This window comes from Convolutriloba macropyga, chromosome 5, assembly GCF_964194025.1.
Source record: "Convolutriloba macropyga chromosome 5, txConMacr16.3, whole genome shotgun sequence".
In the NCBI taxonomy this organism is placed as follows: Eukaryota; Metazoa; Xenacoelomorpha; order Acoela; family Convolutidae; genus Convolutriloba; species Convolutriloba macropyga.
Genome location: NC_134472.1, coordinates 76,146,610 through 76,172,795, shown reverse-complemented (window position 1 = coordinate 76,172,795; position 26,186 = coordinate 76,146,610). Strand labels below are relative to the sequence as shown.

Sequence of the window (26,186 nt, the reverse complement as noted above, 5' to 3'; positions counted from 1 at the left end):
TATCCGACCTCTGTACGCCTGTTTTTTTCATGATGGAGAGTTTGTCGGATGGAGAAACTCTAATCAGAAAGAAAACAACCCAAGTTGAGGACAACGACGAAAAAAAACGACAATATTTTGTAAGAAATTATAGTTTTCGTCGTTTTGTCGTCGTTTTCTTCGTTTTTATTAGTTTCCGTCGTTTAATTCGTCTTTTAAGAGTAAGAAATGATCGTTTCTTTGTTCTTTTTTGTCGTTTCTTACTTCGTTTTTTTCAAAAAAATCGTCGTTTTTTGATCGTTTTTTCGTCGTTTAATTGCTCTTGAACTAGTATTTCTCTATTAGATCGTTTTGGCATAATTGGATTATGACCTGATAGCGCAGGGGCAGTGCATCAACTAATGTATCGGGAGTACAATGGTTCGAATCCGAGCGGTGATCACGTTTTTTTGTCGTTTTTTGACAAAATGATCATTTCCTACATAAAAAATAACGACGAAATAACGAACAAAACGACGATGACCACGCAAGGTCTTTGATCGTTTTTGTCTAATGAAAACGATTTAAAAACAACGATTTCCTACAAGTGAAAAACAAATTTCCTCAACACGGGAATGAAGTAAACTGATTTCGCAAAAAAAAAGTAAATTAAATCAGGATAAACACATCAAAAACATCAATTGCAATATATTATTTTAGTTTTTTTTAGATGGGTTATCACCGACTTTCTCTTCTTTGTTGTGTACACAAATTGACAATATAATGTTCCATGCGAACGTCACAATGTTGACATAGGTCACCCTGAAAGCTGGCTTCACCCAGTAGAAGTTAGCAAACTGAGCAGTCGGCCATATGCACAGATCCAGCGCGTAAATTGGAACGAACTTCTCTCTGAAACACGGCAAAAACTGTTTCACTTCTGGTATTGCTTAGCATCGGCTGGTGATGATAATGTTTTCATTTTATAAGTAATGAAACTTTTTTGTACTTTGATATAGGCGACGGTGAAAAAAATGGAAAATAGTAGATAGAAAGAGGTTAATTTTATAAAATTGGGAAGTTTCAGTCCAAAACTGATGGTAATCATGAAATAGCTAGCAAGACGCTCTAAGTTAGACCCGAGTTAACCACCATAAATTAAACGTATTTAACATAGAATGTCATATATAAACCCGGGTTGATAACCACATATTAAACATACTTACAATAAAATATTGGTTTTTATGAAGAAATGCGCTCTGAAAAACGAAAATTTTAACAGACAAACATTTGTCTCAATTTCAACAGAAGTAGCCTTTTAAAAGAATTTAAAACTTTAATTTCAACGCCTTACTGTAATAAACAAACTCAGATATTAGACAAAAACTAAAAGTTCTGGCGTTATTCTTGCCATAACATGCCGAAGAACATTATCTCTTTAATAATTTTATGATAACAATGTTTCCATTACTAACAAAGAGGTTTCGGCGACAATTCATTTTTTAAAACAGGAGCAGCAATGATGGTTTTTTGTTCAGAAAAGCAGAGAGAGATTCTATTTCGGAAAAAAACTAAAGACAGCATGCTTGCCTGAAAATGTCAAAAAGTGTGCAACAATTATCTCAAGATAAGACTAATTCCAAATAAATTATTGCTTATGATCATTAAGCGACAAGATGCGTTGACGTTTTCTTACAACTTAAAGATTTTTTTATTATGATTTGTAGTCTGTGTTAATGGGTATTTATATCCACCAAAAATCTACTGGAAAAAGATGTGAGAAAAGTTGGGTTCAGTTAAAAAATATACACAAAGCAGAACCACTTTTCGTCTATTTTGGTACCGTCGACAAACAGAAAACTTATAACCAGGCTCGGTTGCCAAAAACATGATTTTGCTTCAGTTTAAATAAGTTCGTGGCCAAAAGAGTTATCGCATGAGCAAAAAGATGCCTAGGTTTAGGTGCGCTACCCTAGACTGCTCTGATAAGACCATTTGGGTCGCACCAGAATCGCAAGAAAAATTTGGGTCGCACGATGATCTGATAAGAGGGCAAAGTCTGGGAAATGGTCTGATCAGAGTAGTCTAGGGTCAGGCACCTAAACCTGTTGGTGCCATTGCTTCCATAGAAAAGTTTTTTATGGTTTCAATGGCTCGGACATCAACTTTCGTCATCAAACGGTTATAGATTCAGCGTTGATATTTAATTGTGTGGTTGAAGCGTAAACATTTGATGGTAAATTTTCTCTCACACACACTCTCTCTCCCTCCCTCCCAAACACACACACACACACAAAAACACATCCACACACACACACACACACCCACACACACACACACACACATATATATATATATATATATATATATATATATATATATATACAGAGAGAGATGAACACACACCCATGCACACACATACATTAATACATATATACACAAACACATTCACCTGCAGAATGATGAAATTCACCGAAAAAAGTAGTTGCACTTCTTGAATGAATTGTCGCAACAAAAAAATAGGGAAGTCGACGAATTAACAACAATAGCCAAAAGACTTCTGGAAATAAAAAGAAACAAAGAAGTTTGAATCAAATACTCGAATAGATAGGAGTACTGCGCAAAAAAACAACCACAGGCTCTTAGCTGTAAGAAGAGAACTTCGAACACCAAATTTTGTGCAACACAGATCAACAAAAAAGAAAACCACCTAACTGAAAATTTTTTCTCTAAATCAGCAATTTAATAAAAATTTGTGGGTTGAAAACAATTACTCTCGATACACATTGTATAACGGTTTTGCTGACTGTAATGAATCGGAAAAAATAATCAGACACAAAAAAAATCCAGCGCGTAAATTGGAAAAAAACTTCTCTCTGAAACACGGCGAAAACTGTTATTCTTCTGGTATTGCTTAGATTCGGCTGGTGATGACATTGTTTTCATTTTATAAGTAATGAACCTTTTTTGTTCTTTGATATAGGCAACGGCGAAAAAATGGAAAAGCGAATAGTAGATAGAAAGAAGTTACTTTTAGAAAAATTGGGACGTTCCAGTCCAAAACTGATGGTCATCAAGAAATAGCTAGCCAGACGCTCAAAATTAGACCCCGGTTGACCACCATAAATTAAACATACCTACCATAGAATGTCATATATGTTTTATGAAAAATGCACACTGCAAAAGGAAAATTTTAACAGACAAACATTTTTTTTCAATTTGAACAGAATAAACCCTTTAAATGCATATAAAAGTTCAAATTTATCGCCCTGCTGTAATAAACCATATCAGATATTAGACAAAAAAAAGTTATGACCCAACTCTAGCCATAAAATTCCGAAGGAAAATATCTCTTTAACCATTTTATCGTAACAATGTTTCCATTACTAACAATGAGGTTTCAGCGACAATTCATTTTTTAAAACAGGAGCAGCAATGATGGTTTTTTGTTCAGAAAAGCAGAGAGAGATTCTATTTCGGAAAAAAACTAAAGACAGCATGCTTGCCTGAAAATGTCAAAAAGTGTGCAACAATTATTTCAAGATAAGACTAATTCCAAATAAATTATTGCTTATGATCATTAAGCGACAGGATGCGTTGACGTTTTCTTACAACTTAAAGATTTTTCATTATGATTTGTAGTCTGTGTTAATGGGTATTTATATCCACCAAAAATCTACTGGAAAAAGATGTGAGAAAAGTTGGGTTCAGTTAAAAAATATACACAAAGCAGAACCACTTCTCGTCTATTTTGGTACCGTCGACAAACAGAAAACTTATAACCAGGCTTGGTTGCCAAAAACATGATTTTGCTTCAGTTTAATTAAGTTCGTGGCCAAAAGAGTTATCGCTGCCCTGCATGATCAAAAAGATGCCTAGGTTTAGGTGCGCTACCCTATACTGCTCTGATCAGACCATTGGGTCGCACGATGATCTGATAAGAGGGCAAAGTCTGGGAAATGGTCTGATCAGATTAGTCTAGGGTCACGCACCTAAACCTGATGGTGCCATTGCTTCCATAGAAAAGGTTTTTATGGTTTCAATGGCTCGGACATCAACTTTTGTCATAAAACATTTATAGATTAAGCGTTGATATTCAATTGTATGGTTGAAGCGTAACCCTTTGATGGTAAATTTTGAAATCATTGTTATTATAGTAAGATTATGACACGAAATTCTGTCATGGCAGTTACGGACTATAAAAAAATTAGTTGTGAAAACGCTGGAAAGGTCAGCCCGAGAATAATCAAGCCACATTCTTGTAATTTAAATAATTTGTAATTTTTTTAAATAATCAAACCAGAGTCTTGCAAGAGTACTACGAAATAAACATCTCCTTGCAAGATTTTGCAAGATAACCGTCGTATTTATACAGAAAGTTAATAGAAACCTGAAATACTTTTAAAAATTGGATTAAACTGTTTGACGGTTTCTCGGGGGACATGACCATGCCTTAGTGGCACATGCAGCTGGACATGAATCTATCACAAACGATCAAATATTTCAAATAGCCCAGCATAATGCCGTTTTATAATATACTGCTGAGCCCCGCCACTTAAAAAAACAAGAAGACCAAAGAGAAAACTAAACTGCAATTTGAGGTATGAGATTAAGATTGCCTAATATCTTTATTCGAAAAAAATTCAAACACCAACGTCTTTAAACTATCATTAAAGATATATTATACCATGTTTTATAGCCATTTATCATCAGAAGCTAATCATGCGATTGACCTGAAAACCTATACCAAAAACCATGACAAATGACCCTATACACACACACTCTCGCTCCCTTCCTACTTAGTTACTCCCTTTTTTAGTTACTACATGATAACAATTTTGTTAGGTGAATGCAATTTTTTGTTAATCAGAAAATTTTACCCAATTTTTGTCAACTTTAGTCGCCGATATCGCAAATTTTTCCGAGCACTAATTTGGGAATTTTTTGTGTCTGATTATTTTTTCCGATTCATTACAGTCAGCAAAACCGTTATACAATGTGTATCGAGAGTAATTGTTTTCAACCCACAAATTTTTATTAAATTGCTGATTTAGAGAAAAAATTTTCAGGTAGGTGGTTTTCTTTTTTGTTGATCTGTGTTGCACAAAATTTGGTGTTCGAAGTTCTCTTCTTACAGCTAAGAGCCTGTGGTTGTTTTTTTGCGCAGTACTCCTATCTATTCGAGTATTTGATTCAAACTTCTTTGTTTCTTTTTATTTCCAGAAGTCTTTTGGCTATTGTTGTTAATTCGTCGACTTCCCTATTTTTTTGTTGCGACAATTCAATCAAGAAGTGCAACTACTTTTTTCGGTGAATTTCATCATTCTGCAGGTGAATGTGTTTGTGTATATATGTATTAATGTATGTGTGTGCATGGGTGTGTGTTCATCTCTCTCTGTATATATATATATATATATATATATATATATATACAGAGAAACCTGAAATACAGATATTAGACAATACAGAGAAAAAGTAATCAGACACAAAAAAAATCCAGCGCGTAAATTGGAAAAAAACTTCTCTGAAACACGGCGAAAACTGTTATTCTTCTGGTATTGCTTAGATTCGGCTGGTGATGACATTGTTTTCATTTTATAAGTAATGAACCTTTTTTGTTCTTTGATATAGGCAACGGCGAAAAAATGGAAAAGCGAATAGTAGATAGAAAGAAGTTACTTTTAGAAAAATTGGGACGTTCCAGTCCAAAACTGATGGTCATCAAGAAATAGCTAGCCAGACGCTCAAAATTAGACCCCGGTTGACCACCATAAATTAAACATACTTACCATAGAATGTCATATATGTTTTATTAAAAATGCACACTGCAAAAGGAAAATTTTAACAGACAAACATTTTTTTTCAATTTGAACAGAATAAACCCTTTAAATGCATACACTCTCGCTCCCTCCCTACCACACACACACACTCAAACAAACACATCCACACACACACACATACACACACCCACACACACACACACACATATACATATATATATATATATATATATATATATATATATATATATATATTTATATATATATACAGAGAGAGATGAACACACACGCATGCACACACATACATTAATACATATATACACAAACACATTCACCTGCAGAATGATGAAAGTCACCGAAAAAATTAGTTGCACTTCTTGAATGAATTGTCGCAACAAAAAATAGGGAAGTCGACGAATTAACAACAATAGCCAAAATACTTCTGGAAATAAAAAGATACAAAGAAGTTTGAATCAAATACTCGAATAGATAGGAGTACTGCGTAAAAAACAACCACGCTGTAAGAAGAGAACTTCGAACACCAAATTTTGTGCAACACAGATCAACAAAAAAGAAAACCACCAACCTGAAAATTTTTTCTCTAAATCAGCAATTTAATAAAAACTTGTGGGTTGAAAATAATTACTCTCGATACACATTGTATAACGGTTTTGCTGACTGTAATGAATCGGAAAAAATAATCAGACACAAAAAAATTCCCAAATTAGTGCTCGGAAAAATTTGCGATATCGGCGACTAAAGTTGACAAAAATTGGGTAAAATTTTCTGATTAACAAAAAATTGCATTCACCTAACAAAATTGTTATCATGTAGTAACTAAAAAGTGTCATGTTTAGTCTGAAATTATTGATTTCAAAAGGCACGTCTCCTATACGGAAGATCACCATAACTATCCTTTGGTTCGTAAACTTAATTCGATAATAAATAGTCTCGCTATCGCTTAGCGGCTACAACTAAAAAATAGTGGTAATAATAAAGTGCTGCTTTTTCTTGCTCAATTTTGAAAAGAAAAAACAATCATCTTTAATATAAGTTAATTTTTGGTTTAGTGGTTTATGATGCTGCTGGTTCACTCATGCCCATTTTCTGCGCATAACAATTATAGATAATTTCTAAATATTTTGGAGTATAATCGGGTTTTGAGATCAAGATTGAAAACCATTATAATCATTAGAGATATCAAGACATACTTGTTTGCTATAATGAAGACAGGCTATTTTTGAAGAATTATTATAGAAAAACAGGAGTTATATCAATGTTTGTTATACCAAGCAGCCCCTTATCCCACTACCACCCCCACTGTAACACCCCGGGTCGAGGTTTTTGGGTAAATTTTCGTAAGAAATGCGGTGAATGCGGTGAATTTTCGTAAGAAATGCGGTGATTGCGGTGAATGCGGTGAAAAAAAATAATTCACCGCTTTTCACCGCATTTCTTACAAAAATTCACCACCAAATTCACCGCATTTCTTACAAAAATTCACCGCATAGACTATTATGGCAAATTAATGTAAGAAATGCGGTGAATGCGGTGAATGCGGTGAAAAAAATAATTCACCACATTTCACCGCATTTCTTACAAAAATTCACCGCATATGGTTTCCAAAGTTTACTCAATCTGATTTAAATTCACAAGAAATAACAAACAAGTAAGTGACAGTTGGCGCAGTGGAATAAGCATTGGAAGGCATGCAGGAGGTCAGAGGTTCAAACCCGTGTAGGGAAGATTCTTTTTTGTAAGAATACTGAGAACGCGGTGAAAAAAAATAATTCACCGCGATTCACCGCATTCACCGCAAAAAGATGTAAGAAATACGCGGTGAAAATTATTTTTTTTCACCGCATTTCACCGCATTTCTTGCGAAAATTCACCGCCAAACCTCGACCCGGGACCTATTGATACCGCTCGAACACTTAAAATCAAAAAAGTTTTTAAATGTTGGTAAAACTACAACTTGTCATAAATGAAAGTTCTATAACTTCTTTGTTTACTACCTCTCCATAACAACAAACAGGACAAACTTTTCATAGACGCAATAATATGAAGTAACAATTTTATAATTTTTTGAATTATGGGTCAACCCGGGTTGCCTTATATGAAGAATGTTCCAGACCATGTAATTCAAGTGTACGATGCTCGGTGTGGGCGTGCTCGAAATTTTGTCAGATCACAGGTAGGTAAAGTCTGGAACCTCAACCTGGGTACTAACTTGCACTGATTGATTGATTGAGACCAGGTGTTTCCCTCGAGATACGCGAGACAAGTGATGAAAGACATATAGAGCGGAGCTGCGTTCAGTTGGTCGAAAAAGATTTTGCAGAAAATCGTCTTCACCGTCAAACCTGAAACAAACCACACTAGAGTATAGTTTGAAATCTTTTAGTTTTAGTTTGGAGTATTGGTAACGGCAAATTTTTCAAGAATTAGTTTGCAGACGTACAAGAAGATGTCCCCTGATGTTGAAAAACCGTCCAATAATTTAACAAAGCAACGAACTGGGCAGCTAAATGGTTGAGCTCTTTTTAAGCATTGGTTAATTATATGTTAGAGTATAGTTCTGGGAAGCCTAAGGCAATTAGAGCTCAAAAACGAGAGCGCTTGCGCCCGAGGCTGAGCTCGAATTGCCGAAGGCTTCCCAGAACTATACTCTAACTTATTTAGACCTCAATTTCGCTGTTCAAAACTCAAAGAGAGAATTCAATTAAAATTTATAGTAACATTGCAGTTCTCGTGAAGCGAATCAATCCAACAATTGAATAATCGTTCAACCCAAATAATATTTTTTTCTGAATTCCTTGATATTATTGTAGCTGCGGTGTGTCAGTTAGAGAGTGAAAAACAATATCGGCAACTGTAACACACATATTAACCTTAGCACTCAAACATGAAAAAGTCAATTTCTATGAAAATGGAGATCAAAATTGGAGAAAAACGAGAATATCACTCTTACTTCAAGTAGTTGGATTTTGCAATAAAGAACGTCTGAAATATGATATCGATACTCCGCTTTCGCTCTACAATTTAGGGCATTTTTCTGTACATTGTAAAAAACAGATTGAGTCATATCATTATTAAAAACACTGTTAAACATGAATTGCAGGGTAACAACAAAAGGCATAGTCTACTTTTACGGTAACTAGAAACTTTTTAGGTAAATCTTACGGATCATTATAGTAGAATGTTGCAAGCAACATGTTGTCCTCTAAACCCGCAAGAAAATAACCCTTAAACCTGTAAACTTTTTCGGCATGGAATTTTAAAATGAATATTCTGACTACAAAAGAGGATGACAACTAACTACTACTTTACTGTTAGGCTCCGGTTGAAAAGTGGTGGCTGTTTTTACTTCTAGGCCTGGCTGAAAAGAGTGGAACAATTACACGTCAAGAAGAAATAATGATTAGCGCAATATCTCAAGTATTGATTTGGTTTTTTAACTATTATTTAAGCGTACGCATGAGTAGAAAAATATATGCAAATGAATATTCTGTGCTGCTAGTTAAACAAAACTTCAAGAAAAGAGAAAACTTCCCTAATTGAAAGTTGGGTTGAATTTTGGGATTGTATCACGTACTACAAGTGGGAAATTAAAATAGACGCGGATTATTGTTGGCTAAGGTAGGGAAAAAATAACAGTACGATTATATGTTCATAGATTGATGATTACCGCAAAAGACTATAAAAGTTTGCTAGTGTTGCAGCCTTATTCACTCACGGGGAGGGGAGTAACTATATTTACTAAATGGCCTCAAAATGAAGTCATACGAGGTTATTATAAATCATTATAACCCTAATAATAATTAGAGTTCAAACAATTACACCAATTTTGACACCTCTAGTAGTGAACTGCCCCCACTTGAGTTCGGCTGCTGACACTTGTGTATAAGAGAAAATATTAGATTAGGCGAAACGAAGTAATCAAAGACGTGAAAGTTAACTCGAAGAGTCAAAACGGTCAAGCAAAAATCTTGCATAACAAATGACAAAACATTTACATTAATTGTTCTGACCCCACTTGTGGGGGGAGGAATTATATACTCAAATGGTTTTTTTTGTTCAGACAATTTTGGCCGATCGATATATTTGTCGCAGAAAAAAGTGAGTGGTATCATAAAAACGCTGGTCCAGCCTAGAATTCAAAAATAAACAGATTTTTTTTTATTTTCGATTTTTTCGAAGAATTATCGAGCATTGATATTTTGTGTGAACAAGGGATCTTTGTTCACTTTTAGTGCAATTTTTCTTCAAATTAGGATATTTTCTATGAAAATAGTATTTCAAAATTAAATTTCACGAAAACAAAATGAACCAATTTTATGTTCCTAATAGACTAAAGGCGATAAAAAAGACTAGTTCAGGTCTCATAGGGAAGTTCACTATCAAATAAAAATTCGAATTCTATTTGAGAGCTCTTTCTTCTATAAAACTTTTCTCCTTCTTTGCTTTTTAAGTCACCAAGAGACAAGTTACTTTTCATATCGAGGTTCCGTTAATGATAAATCCCCTTTACCGTAAAATGAAGCCCAATGAACAAAAAAAATCATTTTTACGGAATTGCTCATTTTTTTGGCTTCGACTCTGAGTTTTCGTAATTTTAAATGAAACTTTTAATTTCTTTTGGGGTTTTAGTAATTTTTTGTAGTCCTATGTTATGGACTGATTGAGTAAAAAAGCAAAATCAATCCATAACGAGCATTAATAAAACATATCTAGTGCTTTGAGTGGACAGCTAACGGCTGTTAAGACTTTAAAAGTAATTTTTCGAAAAATGTTTGAACATTAACCACCAATAAACCTATTATCGTGATTTGTAAACAGTCTCAGTGATGACAACACCCTCCTCCTTACTACTGCATCCAAATTTAAACTGGCCAGTGGTTTTATCTTCTTACTTTTGGATATATGACTTCAATGACACACGATTTCAAAAAGCTTTTAAAAGTTTTTAGATATTTTCGTATTATTGGTTACTTTTGAAATCTTATCACATTATCCAAAAAATTGATAGCTCGCATAGGCTTAAAGAAGACGTTCATTATAACACAGATAGAGTATTCAGAGGAAAACTTATGGTTTAAATGGCTTCGACATTTTCTTCTCGCACTTTTCTACTTAATTTTTGGTTTTTGCCTGTTTTTTTTGTTCCTTTCACAGTCATAAGACTTATTGTGATGTCTTATTGATTAACCATGCATGATAAAAATGCCTGCATTCCCATCAAGTCATATTTGAGCGTATTTATTGACTTCCTTTAAAAGCTATTGATTTTAATGGATGTTCAGAGCTTAAAGTTAGTTTTTAGAAATTTTTTTTGAACGGTAACCCAGCTTAAATTTTTTCCTGAACTGTTTATCAGTCTCAGAGTTGACAGCACCCATTTGTTTTCTGCGGCAACTAAAACAATCTGGTTAGAGGTTTGATCTTCTAACTATTAGTTATATGATTTCAATGGCAAAAGATTTAAAAATTTTTTTAAAAATTTTGGTGATTTTCGTATTATTGGTTACTTTTGAACTCTTATCACATTACACAATTCTTAAACACATTAACCAATTATTATTATAATCCCATTGGCTTAGAGAAGACGTTCAGTGGATCGCAGATAAAGTTTTCAGAGAAAAGCCCATGGTTTAATTGGCTTCGACACTTTCTTCTCGCAATTTTCTACTGAATTTTGCTTTTTGACTGTTTTTGTTGTTGTTTCGTAGTCACAAGACTGATTGTATGTCATGTTGAATATCTTTGCATGACTAACATTTGTTTCCCTCTCATCGGGTTATATCTGAGCGTAGTTATTGACCTCCGTTGAAAGCTTTGGGTTTAATGGCTGTTAAGACTTAAAAAATAACTTTTCGAATTTCTTTTGAACATTCCCCAATGCTATTATTTTGTGAACTGTTAGTCAGTCTCAGTACTGACAAGATCCGTTTCCTGTTTACTGCAGCCAAAATTTATATTTTTAGCGGTTTTATTTTCTATCTATTAGTTTTAAATCTTCAATGCCATGGGTTTTCAAAATTTTTTAAATTTTCTGGGTACTTTTTTCTTATTTTTGGATCATTTTCAAATGTCACCACATTATACTATTACTTATGGTTCCCGTTGGTTTCGGAAAGACGTTCAACGGATCATAGATAAAGTTTTCAGAGAAGAGCTTATGGTTTCAATTGCTTCCACCATTTCTTCTGGCACTTTTTTATTGAATTTTTGTTTTTTGCCTGTCTTTTTTGTTGTTTCACTAGTCAATAACTTGTTGTAATGTCAATTTAATGAAATAGGAATGACAAACAAACTTGTTGTTGCATGGAGGCATAATTTAGCGTTTTTACTGGCTTAATTTGAGAGCTAAAGAATTTATTGACGTTGATACTACAAGTTTTCTCAAAAATTTTACCAGTTTTTTTGATAAAAAGAGGAATCTCAATGCTGTAAAAATAATTAAAAAAAGAAACGTTTTCAGTTAAAAGCTCATTTTTTAATGCCTTCGACACTTTTCTCGCTTATTTTTTCTTGAATTTGCTGTTTTTGCCTGTTTCTGTTCTTTAGGTAGCCCTAAACTTCTGACAAGTCTCATAGGCTTGTAATTGACGAATAATTGAATGATGTTACCCGACGCAGTCAGTTCATAGCGAATAGTCTTAAAGTTTATAATATACATTTTCAAACACTTTTCAAACTTTTCAAATTTTGTTTGTTTTTTCATCAAATTGTAACTTATATTCACCAATGAGAGGTCCCATCCGATTTCTTGATTCTCAAAAATAACATATCTACTAAAATTATTTGTAACTGATGTTTTGTTTGATGAACAATATGCGTTTTTGTAAACGTCTTAGAGTGGTCAATTTTTCTGTTTCTTTTCCTCTTCTTTCAGAACAATCGCCTAATAACAGGTCAGAATGATTTTCAAATGTGGCCCAAGTAAACTTATTTAATCTGTCAATATAAATCCTTCAGTTGAAATAGTAGAAATAACAATTGAATTGAAAATACATAATATTCAGATAATAGCTAAAGATTTTAATGGCAGCAAGAATGTTTTGTTTTCGCAAATCGTTTGTAATTTTGTATGTTTTTCTTTAGTTCGTTACTATGCCTTAGTCTAATCAAAAACAGGTCGTTTTGGTTCTGTAGGGATTTTTTAGTAATTTATCAAAGATTATTTAGTTAAAAGCTAATGATTTGTAAGACTTTTGAAGTTTCTTGGTTTAAAAAATATTGATCTATTTTTGAATTTCGCCTCATTGTTTGTTCTCTTTGTCAACTTGTTACCTAGTCTCATTAAGACAACTTTCCATCTGCTGTATAGTTAGAGGAAAGTAAATTTGAGCAATTAAGTTTGTATCTGACTGCTTTTTGACGTTGTTACTAGGTGTTTTTTGATTTAGATATTCAGTTTTTGCCGTGAAATTTTTGTTTTTGCTAATTTTATTGTTTGTTTGTTTCTGCCTTGTAGTCTTATTACTGTCTGATCTCGTTGGCGCTGTAATGAGGCATGGCATTATGTAATTCAATCAGTAGTTTGGTTTTGTAATGATTTTTTTAAAACATCTATTTTTGATTATCTCTTCATTTGGTTGACAGTTAAGTCAAAAATGTAGATGAGCTCGGGTTGGAACATCATGTGCGAACGCATATTAACGAGCCTCCTTGTTGCTTTAAATTTTGTTTTGCAAATAGAGAGCAATTAATAACTGTTTATTGGACTGAAATTTTGTCCATTAACGGGTTCCATTAATAATTAACAGATTATTTATTATCTTTTACTTATAATTTTATGTCTTCAGTTGGTCTCAACCCCTCCAATAAAAAATTCTGAGCACTGTAAAATTAACTGAATTTAGCTATCATTGCTCTCGATTAAAAGTGAACTCTGATTTTGAAAACTTTCAAGAAAGCTATTTGAGAAGGGCGAGTAATAAATTATAGTTTAAAGACTTTTAATTGATGAAACTTAAAAATACGAGTAACTTAAATAAGAGTAGCGTTAGCCCCAACTGAAAAAACCGTTGAGCGCTAAGGAAGTTATTGGCCTAATTTCTTTTATGAGAGTTTTGAAAAGTTTGAAGCTTTAAAGGTAGTAGATTCTAATTTTCATTACTTTATTGACGTGAAGGAAATAGACTCTCAAAGTTGACTCCTAATTGTGTTCCAAAATCAAATAAGTATGAAACTTATGAAGCAAACTCTCTCTTATGATATTCACAAAATTGTAAAAACCGAGAGAAATCCAGTATAAAATTTTCTCAGTCTTAATTTTCTCAGATTGTTTCAACCAAAGAAATAATTTTTGACAAAAAAAAGCTTCAACAGAAAAGTTGGCTTTATGTTTAAAAAAACTATCAGTTAATATATTTAACCGAATTTTGTTTAGAGAATAGTTTTCGTTATTTTATCAATCGTATAGCACGTTATTATTTTTGCTGAAGAATACCATTACGACACAGCCAGAAAAATCAAATCTACACCAGCATTGACAAAATTCACTTCTTCAAAAAAACTTAGTATGCATAAAATGAATGATCATTTTGAAACTTCGCAAAATTGTTGCAAAACTGTAGATGAAACCAATGTATTGACATATGTGAAATACTATCATTCAAACTTTTCAGTCTTTTCCTAAGATTCACTTAAAAAACATCTCAAGCCGAAAAAAAAATATTCTAACAAAACCAAAATCGTTAGCGAGCATTTGTAAGACTAACAACTAAGTTCTTGTGATAAATTTAACCCACCCCTAATTTATGAAAAAAACATGTGGCAAATTACTTGAATGATAACGCAGGAAGATAACGTTAACTATAAACACTCAAAACCTATACGCAAAAATTGTAAAAGCAAAAGAACTGAATCTTTTTAAAGACGCAGTTACTAGTCACATTCTATTGCTCCCTTATTATAAGAACATCCAACACGATTTGAACAATGGAAAACAATGAAAACATGAATTTGATCATCATTTTGTTTACTTTTTTACAAGTTTATGATTTATATTTGATTGAACTCTGTCTAGTAATTTTGTTATCTGCACTAAACTGGAGTCAGTCTATGGGGATACAATAAAAATATATAATATCGGATATACTAAATTTTTTTAAAACGTGGTTAAAAATTTGCTCTATAGCACTGACGCAATAAAATGACGACCTAGATTAACTATAGTGAGATCAAAGAAACTAGATTAAAAGAGGTTTTATACTCTGAAAAACATAAAATTGGAATCAATTTTTAAATTTCTGTGTATTTGGAACAATTAGCTTAAGAAAACTTATCAAAAAATTGATGTGAATTACATTTTCGTCAGCGTTTTGTAAAGGGGAAATGATAAAATAAAATTTTTTAAATATCCGTTAAAAAATTGGAAATATAAATAATAGCGTACATTTCAACAAAATGATAAAACATACAATTGTAGACTTTTTCCGAGATGTACTTTTCCAGGATGAATTCAATCAAATATTAATTCAGATTTTCAGAACTACCCATGTTCTAGATGTGTAGCTAAACTTTTTCTGGCAGTCATTATCAGAAAGAAAAACAATTCTTAACATGTATATAATGGATAAGTATTTGATTTTAATTCTCAGTCTAACCGTAATCACTCAGTAGTACCAACTACGGAATCAGATTTTTACTTCTTATGAACGATTGAAAGATCGCAGCGGTTCTTATGACAAGTATAGACAGCTGCTTGTTTTTCCTAGCATAAAATAAGAACTCACGTAAAAAAAATTGGAAAAAAAAATTTTGAGCTGATAATACACAATTCCGCTCGGCACAATTTTGAAAAACGTGAAAGCCCAATATCTATTATTGTACTTAAGAAAAAAAATCCTAAGAGAAAAATGGTTAAGTTTTTTTTTACTAACCAACGGACTGCTGACGGGCAAATTGTTCTATAAATTGGCCTCCGTAAAAACGAATAGTAGCTGTGGAGTCTAATAGCCAGCGAATTTAATAAAAATTGAATGTTGGTCTCTTGAAAAACTTCAAAGAGTAGAGTATCAAGTAACCTGGTCTAAATGTAGTAAAAGAATATTCCTGGAACAGTTAAACCATAGGAGAAGAAAAAATTGAACAAAAAACCTTAAAAATTTGGCAAAAAGGTAATTTAAAAAATATAATTAAATTAACCATTTTCTAAACAGTATGTATACTTTCACCTGAAAGCACAAGTCCAATGACAAAATTTTAAAAAGCTGCAGTTTTTCCTAAAAAACATATTGAATTTTATGCAGAAAAATAGAGTTCAACATAATTATAATATGTCTGCAGTTAGGAAATTTCACAAGTAAGCGGCCCTCATGTAGAAACTATACCTCAATGGTTTCCAAGTGTCTTAAACAAAAAGCTATAACGGTGAACAGACAAAACAGTACCCGACAAAACAGTCCCAAATAGCAAAATATTCCCAGACAAAACAGTCCCAGACAAAAAAGTCCCAAGGCCATTATAATAGCTCTCACAGGTATGATTTAACAAGCGGATAATTTAATCCCATGTTCGGTTGTGATAGTTATGGCCATTAAGTATGTTAAAACATACGGGTAATAGCGACTGCTAATTTGTTGTCGGATTATTGAACAAACATTTCAAAGAACACTGGGTATAATTGCATTAGGTACACTTTATTTGGGACTATTTTCTCTGGGACTGTTTTGTCTGGTTTCTTGGGACAATTTTGTCTGGGACTGTTTTGTCTGGTTTCTTGGGACAATTTTGTCTGGGACTGTTTTGTCTGGGAAAATTTTGCAATTTGTGACTGTTTTGTCTGGGACTGTTTTGTCTGGGACTGTTTTGTCCGGACACGGCTATAACATCCGCCTTCTTTTTAAGGATATTTAAAATTCGACATATTCCAGGGGTATAGTAGAAAATGGTAAACCTTTAATTAACAACTTCTGCTTCTGGTAAGATTTATTTTTCTCAAATAAAGTCAGAGATTTTGTAAAAAAAATCAAAATATATGGGCCTGAGGTTCCATAAAAATATTGTGGCATAATATGAATTAACATTAAAGAAATTAGCTACATGTATGCTCACTGAATGTTTATCTAATGATTGTTCTTGCCGTTTTTATTAAAACCAATTTAGTAAAAAATATATGCTCTTTTATTTAGTGTCTTAAATGTCTTGAATGTTCCAGAAACTACAATTCCAACAATAGTTCTTAATTATTTGAGTTTTTGAAGTATACTGCTGTCAATAAGCGTTCGAATTTTAATCCAGTTTTCAACCTCTGTCTCAAGCGGACTTATATCTTGTATAGATCGGGAAACAATGCGGAAAAAATCACTGCAGTAGAAGGCTAATTGGCTGGTCCAATAAAAACCAAACAACAAAAAACCAACGAGCTCAATATGATTATGCTTAAAACGTACTTTTGTTGAACGAGTGGTTTGTGAACTTACCGGGAAGTCTTTTGTCGAGAAACAAATAAAATCCTGTTTGCCACGGGCTGATTATAAAACTCATACATGCCATTCGAGTTGCTCTTTTCCAATCAACTGGTGCCATTACCGCAAGCGTCTGCTTTCTAAGCTGGCCACCTGGGTTCAATTCTCGGTAGGACTCTATTTTTTGGGCAACCACATCGCCCAAAAAGTAGAGTGCAAATGAGGAAGCGGTGTTTGTGACCCAAAGCATTTTCCCAGAAAACGCTTTTCTCCAGGCCATTGTAAATAGATAAACAAGCTAATTAGTAAAAAACTGATAATTAATGTAAATTACTGATAACTGCAGATACTGTCTAAACTATTCTATAGATCATAATGGAATATTGCAATGGAATTTTTTGTGTTTCTGAAACCCAAGGTAACCAAGTATTCGACTTTTTCCAATCATAGATTTATATTTTCGATGCTAATCAATATCAAAATAAATTTTAGGTCGTCAAAATCAGGTGAATAAAATACCATGATCTTATTACGAAGAATTTCTCAGCAAGAATGTAAATAATAACATTAATTTTGTTCGACAATAGCCATAAACAACTTATTGCCTTTTAATTGTTTTTGAGGCTTTCAAATGTGTTAAAAGGTTTTCTTAAGCTACAATTTACTATGTCCCGTCCGCTCGTTTAATAGTCGCGCATTTGAGCAATCATGCTAATTAGTTGCTTTTAAATAATATTTGGTTTTACACCTTTGAAAATTTATTGTGCAAAATTGTGTACAGAAATTCTATTCAATATGAACTCAATCGAACTCGACCGCGAGAGAAACAACAAAACTTCAGTAACTACAAAATCTGTAAAGCCAGCGCGTAAAATTATTTTCTATCCGACCTGCTGACCTTCAATTAATTACTTCAATGTTTATTATGAAGATTGCGGCAGAACTTTCTAAAACTTAGGCTAAATTTAGCGTGGTCCTGGTCAGACTGGTCCTGTGTATTGCTGGCGCATGTTTTAAGTTGAATGACACGTACTACCGACCAGATGTTATACGAATTAGTCAATATACATCGAGTGATAATTTGCCCAACTTTGTAAAACGATATCTCATGGTGTATGTTGAAACATATGTTCTTAATTACTCATGTCCTTAATTAAACAGGTGTTCTTAATTACCCATGTTAATTAGACAGACGATTTCATTTCGATAGTTAGCGTAGACAGTATGAATAATAATTGATAGTACCTATGATAGCATATTATTGGCCCGGGTTGACAAAAAGTTTTAATAATAGAAATTTCATTTTATGGACCATTGACTTCCTAAAGCAAAAAAGTTTTAAAAGATTGGTAAAACTATAACTTTGCCATAAATGGAAGTTTTATGACTAAAATTTTTCCATAAATGGAAATTCTTTGACTAAAACTTATCCATAAACGGAATTTCTATGTCTGAAACTTTTCCATAAATGGAAGTTCTATGACTAAAACTTTTCCATAAATGGAAGATTTATGACTAAAACTTTTCCAAAAATGGAAGATTTATGACAAAAACTTTTCCATTAATGGAAGATTTATGACAAAAACTTTTCCATTAATGGAAGATTTATGACTACAAAAAAACTACCGGTATTTTTCCTCATTTGCTGACATAGATTGTGATTTTCGTTTAACCATTGGCACAAAAGTAGTGCAAAACCACCTTTATTTCTTCAAACGAAAAAGCTATTTCGCGAAGACTATTGCTGATTAACCAAGTTTTAAGATAATGAAAACGCGTCATATGCGAGAACCAGTTTTTAAACATAACCGTCTAACGTCGAAAAAATTGCTTTCGAAGGAATAGCCGAATAGTAGGAGCTCGAATCTATTGCAGCCCACTTCAGTCGGGAGAGGGGGAGTAACTTAACTCACTAAGGGGTCTTCAAATGACGTCATTAGAGGTTATTATATACTACAATAACCAATAATAAAACTAAAACTAAAATAATAAAAATAATTACACGAATTTCGGAGGAGGAACGGCTGTAAAGCGGGTGGGAGGAGAAAGTGGGGGGGGGCTTAATGGGGGAGGGGTAATATTTTAAGCGCCGCCCTTCATATCATCAGTTTACGTCTCTGCAACTGCTTAGGTGAATCGCTATTAGGTACTTAGAGACTAGTGAAATTAATAACTTTCAGGTTATATTTGTTTATCCCGGTTTTGATGACGAAAAGTCAACAGCGTCAGACAAAAAATTGTCAATCGGAAGATCTGCATTAAAAAAGACCACAGGACCGTTACAAATGCTGAAAACTTCATTTGAGAGCAATTAAAAAAATGTAATTATTTTGGAGAACAATTATTTGTGAGAACTGATCTTTATAAACGAGTCAGTCAAAATTATTCGTGCAAACTGTGAGTAACCAACACCACCTTTTCAGTGAGACGCTGAAATACCTCTATTATACCCGTGTCCAATTCGTACCCGAAGAAAAATGTAGGATTGGGGCGTAATCGGGAGAATTTGCAGCCAATTTCCCACAAAACACTTACATCGTTTTGGGGGCTATTGGGAGGAGGGGGTAATTCAATGTAGGAGTGGGGTGTAAGGCGGTAATTTTTTTGGGGGGGGGAGGGTTAACTGGTGGAAGATTGGGGTGGAAGTTTTTTTGAGGGGTGAAACAATTTAAGAGTAAGGGGGTAATGGGGGTAAAACGATGCAAGAGTAGGGGGGTTATGGGGGGAAAAACGCAAGACTACGGGTTAATATGGTGTTACCCCTTACCGCCTACTCCTAAGTCGTTTTTTCTTAGGGGGTAAAACCATGCAAGACAAGTGGGGTAAGGGGTTTATTAATATCAGTTGAATCATATGTTATCTGAGTGCCTTTCTGCAGTGGAAGTAATTCTTAAAATTCATTAGCCGTTGACTATGACATCAATGATAAGTGATAATTTATAACACTGAACGAAACGTAAGGCTGGATTTTTTGATCATAATTTTATTTGGGGGGGGGGGGTAAATTCTAACATTTCCTCCTTGCTTCACTTTCCCATTATTACCCCCTTATCTTAAATCGTTTTACCTCATAAAATTGCTCACTACCCGGGCATCGTTCTGGGGGTAATAGTTCGGGGTAAATGTAACAATACCCCCTTACCCCCATTACCCCCTAATCTTACATCGTTTTAACCCTCCTTAAACTACCTCCAAATCTTGCATAGTTTTACCCCCTGAAATATTTGAGTTTTTCCCATTATAGCCCCCCAGCTCAGTGGTCAGATAACATATAGCCCCCCAATCATGGTAAATATAACATAATAGGGGCTATATTTTCATTGGGGAGGGGTGGTGGCTATAATGGGAAAGACCTTAATTTTCCCGAAATCTTAAATCTTTTGTGGCAGAAACCTGAAAATTCCTGATTACCCCCCATACCCCACTAATGAAAACGCGTCATATGCGAGAACCAGTTTTTAAACATAACCGTCTAACGTCAAAAAAATTGCTTTCGAAGGAATAGCCGAATAGTAGGAGCTCGAATCTATTGCAGCCCACTTCAGTCGGGAGAGGGGGAGTAACTTAACTCACTAAGGGGTCTTCAAATGACGCCATTAGAGGTTATTATATGCTACTATAACCAATAATAGAACTAAAACTAAAATATTAAAAATAATTACACGAATTTCGGAGGAGGAAGGTCGGTAAAGCGGGTGGGAGGAGAAAGTGGGGGGGGCTTAATGGGAGAGGGGTAATATTTTAAGCGCCGCCCATCATATCATCAGTTTACGTCTCTGCAACTGCTTAGGTGAATCGCTCTTAGGTACTTAGAGACTAGTGAAATTAATAACTTTCAGGTAATACTTGTTTATCCCGGTTTTGATGACGAAAAGTCAACAGCGTCAGACAAAAAATTGTCAATCGGAAGATCTGCATAAAAAAAGACCACAGGACCGTTACAAATGCTGAAAACTTCATTTGAGAGCAATTAAAAAAATGTAATTATTTTGGAGAACAATTATTTGTGAGAACTGATCTTTATAAACCAGTCAGTCAAAATTATTCGTGCAAACTGTGAGTAACCAACACCACCTTTTCAGTGAGACGCTGAAATACCTCTATTATACCCGTGTCCAATTCGTACCCGAAGAAAAATGTAGGATTGGGGCGTAATCGGGAGAATTTGCAGCCAATTTCCCACAAAACACTTACATCGTTTTGGGGGCTATTGGGAGGACGGGGTAATTCGATGTAGGAGTGGGGTGTATTGCGGTAATTTTTTGGGGGGGGAGGGTTAACTGGTGGAAGATTGGGGTGGAAGTTTTTTTGAGGGGTGAAACAATTTAAGAGTAAGGGGGTAATGGGGGTAAAACGATGCAAGAGTAGGGGGGTTATGGGGGGAAAAACGCAAGACTACGGGTTAATAGGGTGTAACCCCTTACCGCCTACTCCTAAGTCGTTTCTTCCCACATTAGCCCCTACACTTAAGTTGTTTTACCCCAATACCCCATTGCCTCTTGCATCATTTTAACCCCTCGGCAGTCCCACTCTTACATCGTGTTACCTTCATAGTCACAGAACGACAGCCTAGAACCCACAACCTTTGTCCCCTGGGCCAATTTGCTTTAGCCCTCAGACCACCGATGCTTGCCCAATACTAGCCATCCTATGTATATGAATCAAACAATTTGCCACCTTGCTCTTACATCACTCTACCCGTCTAAAACTACCCCTAATCTTAAATCTTTTGGGGGGTAATTGTTGGGGGTTCAGTCTAAAAAAATCGCCCCTTTCTCCCCATGACCGCTTTATCTTACATCCTCAATACCCCCTTTATCTTAAATCTATAAATTCGTCCCTTACTTCCCATTACGGCCTAATCTTACGTCGTTTTGCCTCTCTAAAATTATCCCCTAATCATAATGAGGGTAACGGGGGGATTTTCTTGTTTTACCCCCCAAAAATTACCCCTCAAATAGATGTGAGATATTGAGATAAATAAAAGTATTGAAACGATGTAAGGTTAGTGGGGTAATGGGGAGTGAGGGGGATTTTTAGGTTTAAACCCCCGAAAGATGTAAAAAGACGGGATTAGTTTTTGGGGAGGTAAAACGATTTAGGATTAGGGGGTACGATAATAAGAGTAAGGAGTAATGGGGGACAGACGATTTGAGTAGGGGGGTAATGATGGTTAAAACGATGTAGAAGTAGAGGTATAATGAGGGGTAAAACAATGTAATAGAAGGAGTAATGTGGGCTGAAACAATGTAAGAGTAGAGGGTAATGGAGTAAAAACGATGTAACAGTAGAGTTGTAATGGGGGATAAAACGATGTAAGAGTAGGGGATAAATGGCTAAAACTTTGTAAGAGTTAGGGGGTAAAACCATGCAAGACAAGTGGGGTAAGGGGTTTTTTAATATCAGTTGAATCATATGTTATCTGAGTGCCTTTCTGCAGTGGAAGTAATTCTTAAAATTCATCAACCGTTGACTATGACATCAATGATAAGTGATAATTTATAACACTGAACGAAACGTAAGGCTGGATTTTTTTATCATAATTTGGGGGGGGGGGTAATTCTAACATTTCCTCCTTGCTGCACTTTCCCATTATTACCCCCCTATATCTTAAATCGTTTTACCTCATAAAATTGCTCACTACCCGGGCATCGTTCTGGGGGTAATAATTAGGGGTAAATGTAACAATACCCCCATTACCCCCTAATCTTACATCGTTTTAACCCTCCTTAAACTACCTCCAAATCTTGCATAGTTTTACCCCCTGAAATATTTGAGTTTTTCCCATTATAGCCCCCCAGCTCAGTGGTCAGATAACATATAGCCCCCCCAATCATGGTAAATATAACATAATAGGGGCTATATTTTCATTGGGGAGGGGTGGTGGTTATAATGGGAAAGACCTTAATTTTCCCCAAATCTTAAATCTTTTGTGGGAGAAACCTGAAAATTCCTGATTACCCCCATACCCCACTATCTTAGATCGTTTCCCCCCCTAAAATTACACCCAATCCTACATCATTTTGTGGGGTAATTTTTGGGCGGTAAAATCTAAAACTCCCCAATTACACCCCATTACCCCCTTTACCCTCCTAATCTTACATCGTTTTACCCCCATAGGCTTTTACCCGCTACTGTTACATCAGTTTGGGGCAAAAAGAGGCAGGGTTATTTCGACACGGGTACTCTATCTCTACTAAAAGTTCTTTACTCAGTCTGTCCCATTAGCGAATTGATATTTCTGACCACAATAACTTTTTAGAGAGAAAACGTCCTTTTTGAATTTGGTCCTGCTATTTTTTCCGAATTGTTTTTTGCCGACAAAAAGTGAAGAAGAAGAAAACCCGGATCTATTCTGTCCCCCCCCTGTTTAGTGAGCATAAATCTTTTATGACCCCAGGCGCACGTGCTATTTTCTTACATAGTAACGTGCTATATAACAACATATAATTTGTAACTAGGGATAAAAAAAGCACTGGGGGCGGAACAGAAAAGATCCGAAAAGCGTATAACATGGTTAAAAATATACGTAACCGTTTAGCATCGGTCAAGTTGATTTCAGTCGAATGGCAAGCTGTTGGATTTGTCAGCGGCAAACTCCACCATAGAGAGGCTAGCTTTTAATTAAAAGAATTGAGTAGTGGGGTGGAGGGGTTGGGTGATGAGGAGTTAAGGTGATCAGTTTGGGGTTATTAAGGGTCCTTCGGTTGAGTGGTGAAGTGGAGTGGGCGGGGGGGGGGGGGGTTAAGCGTGTGCAGGGGTGAAGGGTCGAATGAGGTGAAGCTAACTGGATGAGGGATATCATGGAGGGTTCGAGCGGGAGAGGAAAGTTGGGTTGAAAAACTCTATGAAATGCCCTCCACGCCCTGAAAACTATGTCCCCTCAACAATTTCGGAAAATTGCATTTTCGGAGACTTGTATGGCGTACGGTTCTAAGAAAACTGGTCGGCAACTCAACGCCCTACAAGCTCCCTCTGTTTATCCTGTTTTCGAGGAAGAAAAGTCAAATTGTCAGACAAAAATTTAGCCAAAAATTGTATAACGCATACAAAATTTGCTGCATAATTAACGCTGCATAAAAAGACCAGCAGAACTAAAATAATTGCCAAAAACTTTGTTCGAGAGCAATTTGTCAGAGTTAATTTCGAATATCAAAAATAAAACTAGATCAGTCGCGACACTGGTTTTGGCCAATAACCAATAGAGAAAACATAACCGACTAACGTCGGGCGAATTGTTCTCAAACGAACGGCGAGCGGTTGGCTTTATTAGTTTCAAGACACTGTTTAGTGAGGCTAGTTTTAGCTTGATTGAAGGTGCGTGATGGATTTGAAAATAGACAATGACAACAAGTCACATAACAGCCGCTGAAGTACGGCATCAAAAAAAGAGAAGGAGAGAGAGAGAGAGAGAGTGAGAGAGAGAGAGAGAGAGAAATAACACGTGAACGAGAAAGAGAAGGAAAAAACCCAATCGACAGAGAGAGAAAGAGAGACAGAAATATTTTCCATGATGGATTTCGACTCAGCAACTTCTATTTTTCCAGCCTTGTTAGTAAATAAATCATTTAGAAAAAACCGAAAAAGGCAAAATTAAAAACAATAGTTTCCAACTTCACAGTAAAAAAAACTTAAAAACTTAAAAACAATTTTTTGTCTCGAAAATTCTGTCAAGTAACCCATCTCCAAGACTTAATATTTTTCGTTGGCCAGTAATGGTCGTTAAACTCAGAAAACAGCAAAAAATATTGAACCGTTTTAGAAACAACTACAATTGTTAACATAATTTTGCAAAAATTTAAGGTATTAATATCTTAAGAACCATTTTATTGTCTCAAGAGATTACCCAGTATCCCTGCTCCAAGCCTGAAATAGTTTCACTGGCCCATAAAGATCCATACACTGAAACATGATAAGATAAATTTTTCCAAAAATTTGAAAAAAAATTTAATTTTATCCAAAAATTACAAAAACTGGAGCCAAACAAATATTGATCACAATTAGAAACTATGCAGTAGCTTTGGAGGAGGTCCCGGGGCCCCTGGTGCCGGAAAAAAATTCAAGAAAATTATGATATTAAAATCTTGAAAAATATTCAATTACATCTCTAAACTATGCAATAACATATTATCAAAGCCTAGAGGAAGCTCCGTGGCTCTTGAGGCTAGATAAACTTAGAAGATGACAAAAAGTTTCAAAAAAACTTACAAAAATTGCAAGATTCATAGAAAAAATTGCAAAAACTGGTGAAATCAAAAAGTTGAAATATAATCCATGACTATCATAATTTATCCAAAAACTTTCTCCCTCCCTCCCTGTGTTTCTCCCTCCCTCCCTCTCTCTCTCTCTCTCTCTCTCTCTCTCTCTCCCTCTCCTGCACTACTGCATACACACAAACATCACCAATTATACCAGAAACTGTGATCTACTTTTGCTTTCTGTTAAAAGGGCTGCGTTGTTTAATAATTGCCATAGTTCATAGAACAGTCCTCAATTGAAATCGTCGTTTTTTTGTCGTTTCTTACGTCGTTTTCTTTTCAAAAAAATCGTCGTTTTTTGATCGTTTTTTTTGTCGTTTAATTGAACTAGTTTTTCTCTATTCAATCGTTTTAGCATAGCTGAATTAAGGCCTGATAGCGCACTAGTCAGTGCATTAGTGTAATGTATCGGGAGTTCAATGGTTCGAATCCAAGAGGGTATCGCGTGTTTTTTCTTACATAAAAATAACGATGAAAAAACGATCAATTCCTACATAAAAATAACGACGAAATAACGAAGAAAACGACGATTACCACGTGAGGGCTTTGATCATTTTTGTCCCAGGAAAACGACTGGAAAACGACGATTTCTCATAAGTGAAAAACAAAATTCCTCAACACGGGATGGGTTAAAGGTTTGATTTTAGCAACACAGCAATTGCGAACCAGAAATTTAAGCATATATCAAAAAATATGTTTCATTTTATTCAACTTTTTCCATTTGTTATTTATTTGAAAAATAAATATATTATTTATCGTATAAATATCTTATA

The 26,186-nt window shown here is 34.7% G+C and overlaps 1 protein-coding gene across 5 annotated transcripts in view; it reads right to left on the bottom strand.

Annotated features, from left to right (window-relative positions):
• Nucleotides 1-607: 607 nt before the first annotated feature.
• Nucleotides 608-26,186, bottom strand: part of LOC142340267 (mpv17-like protein 2) — a 31,538-nt gene continuing 5,959 nt past the window's right edge. For 2 of the 5 annotated variants that reach the window (XM_075390836.1, XM_075390835.1), the window contains exons 2-4: nt 17,171-17,760; nt 7,969-8,101; nt 608-870 (exon numbers count right to left, since the gene is read on the bottom strand). In XM_075390836.1, coding sequence (XP_075246951.1) covers nt 675-870; nt 7,969-8,101; nt 17,171-17,435 — 594 coding nt within the window. In that variant the 5' untranslated portion in view covers nt 17,436-17,760 and the 3' untranslated portion in view covers nt 608-674. Of the gene's footprint in view, nt 871-7,968; nt 8,102-17,170; nt 17,968-26,186 lie in introns of those variants that run through there. The other 3 variants (XM_075390832.1, XM_075390834.1, XM_075390833.1) reach the window with 2 other exon arrangements.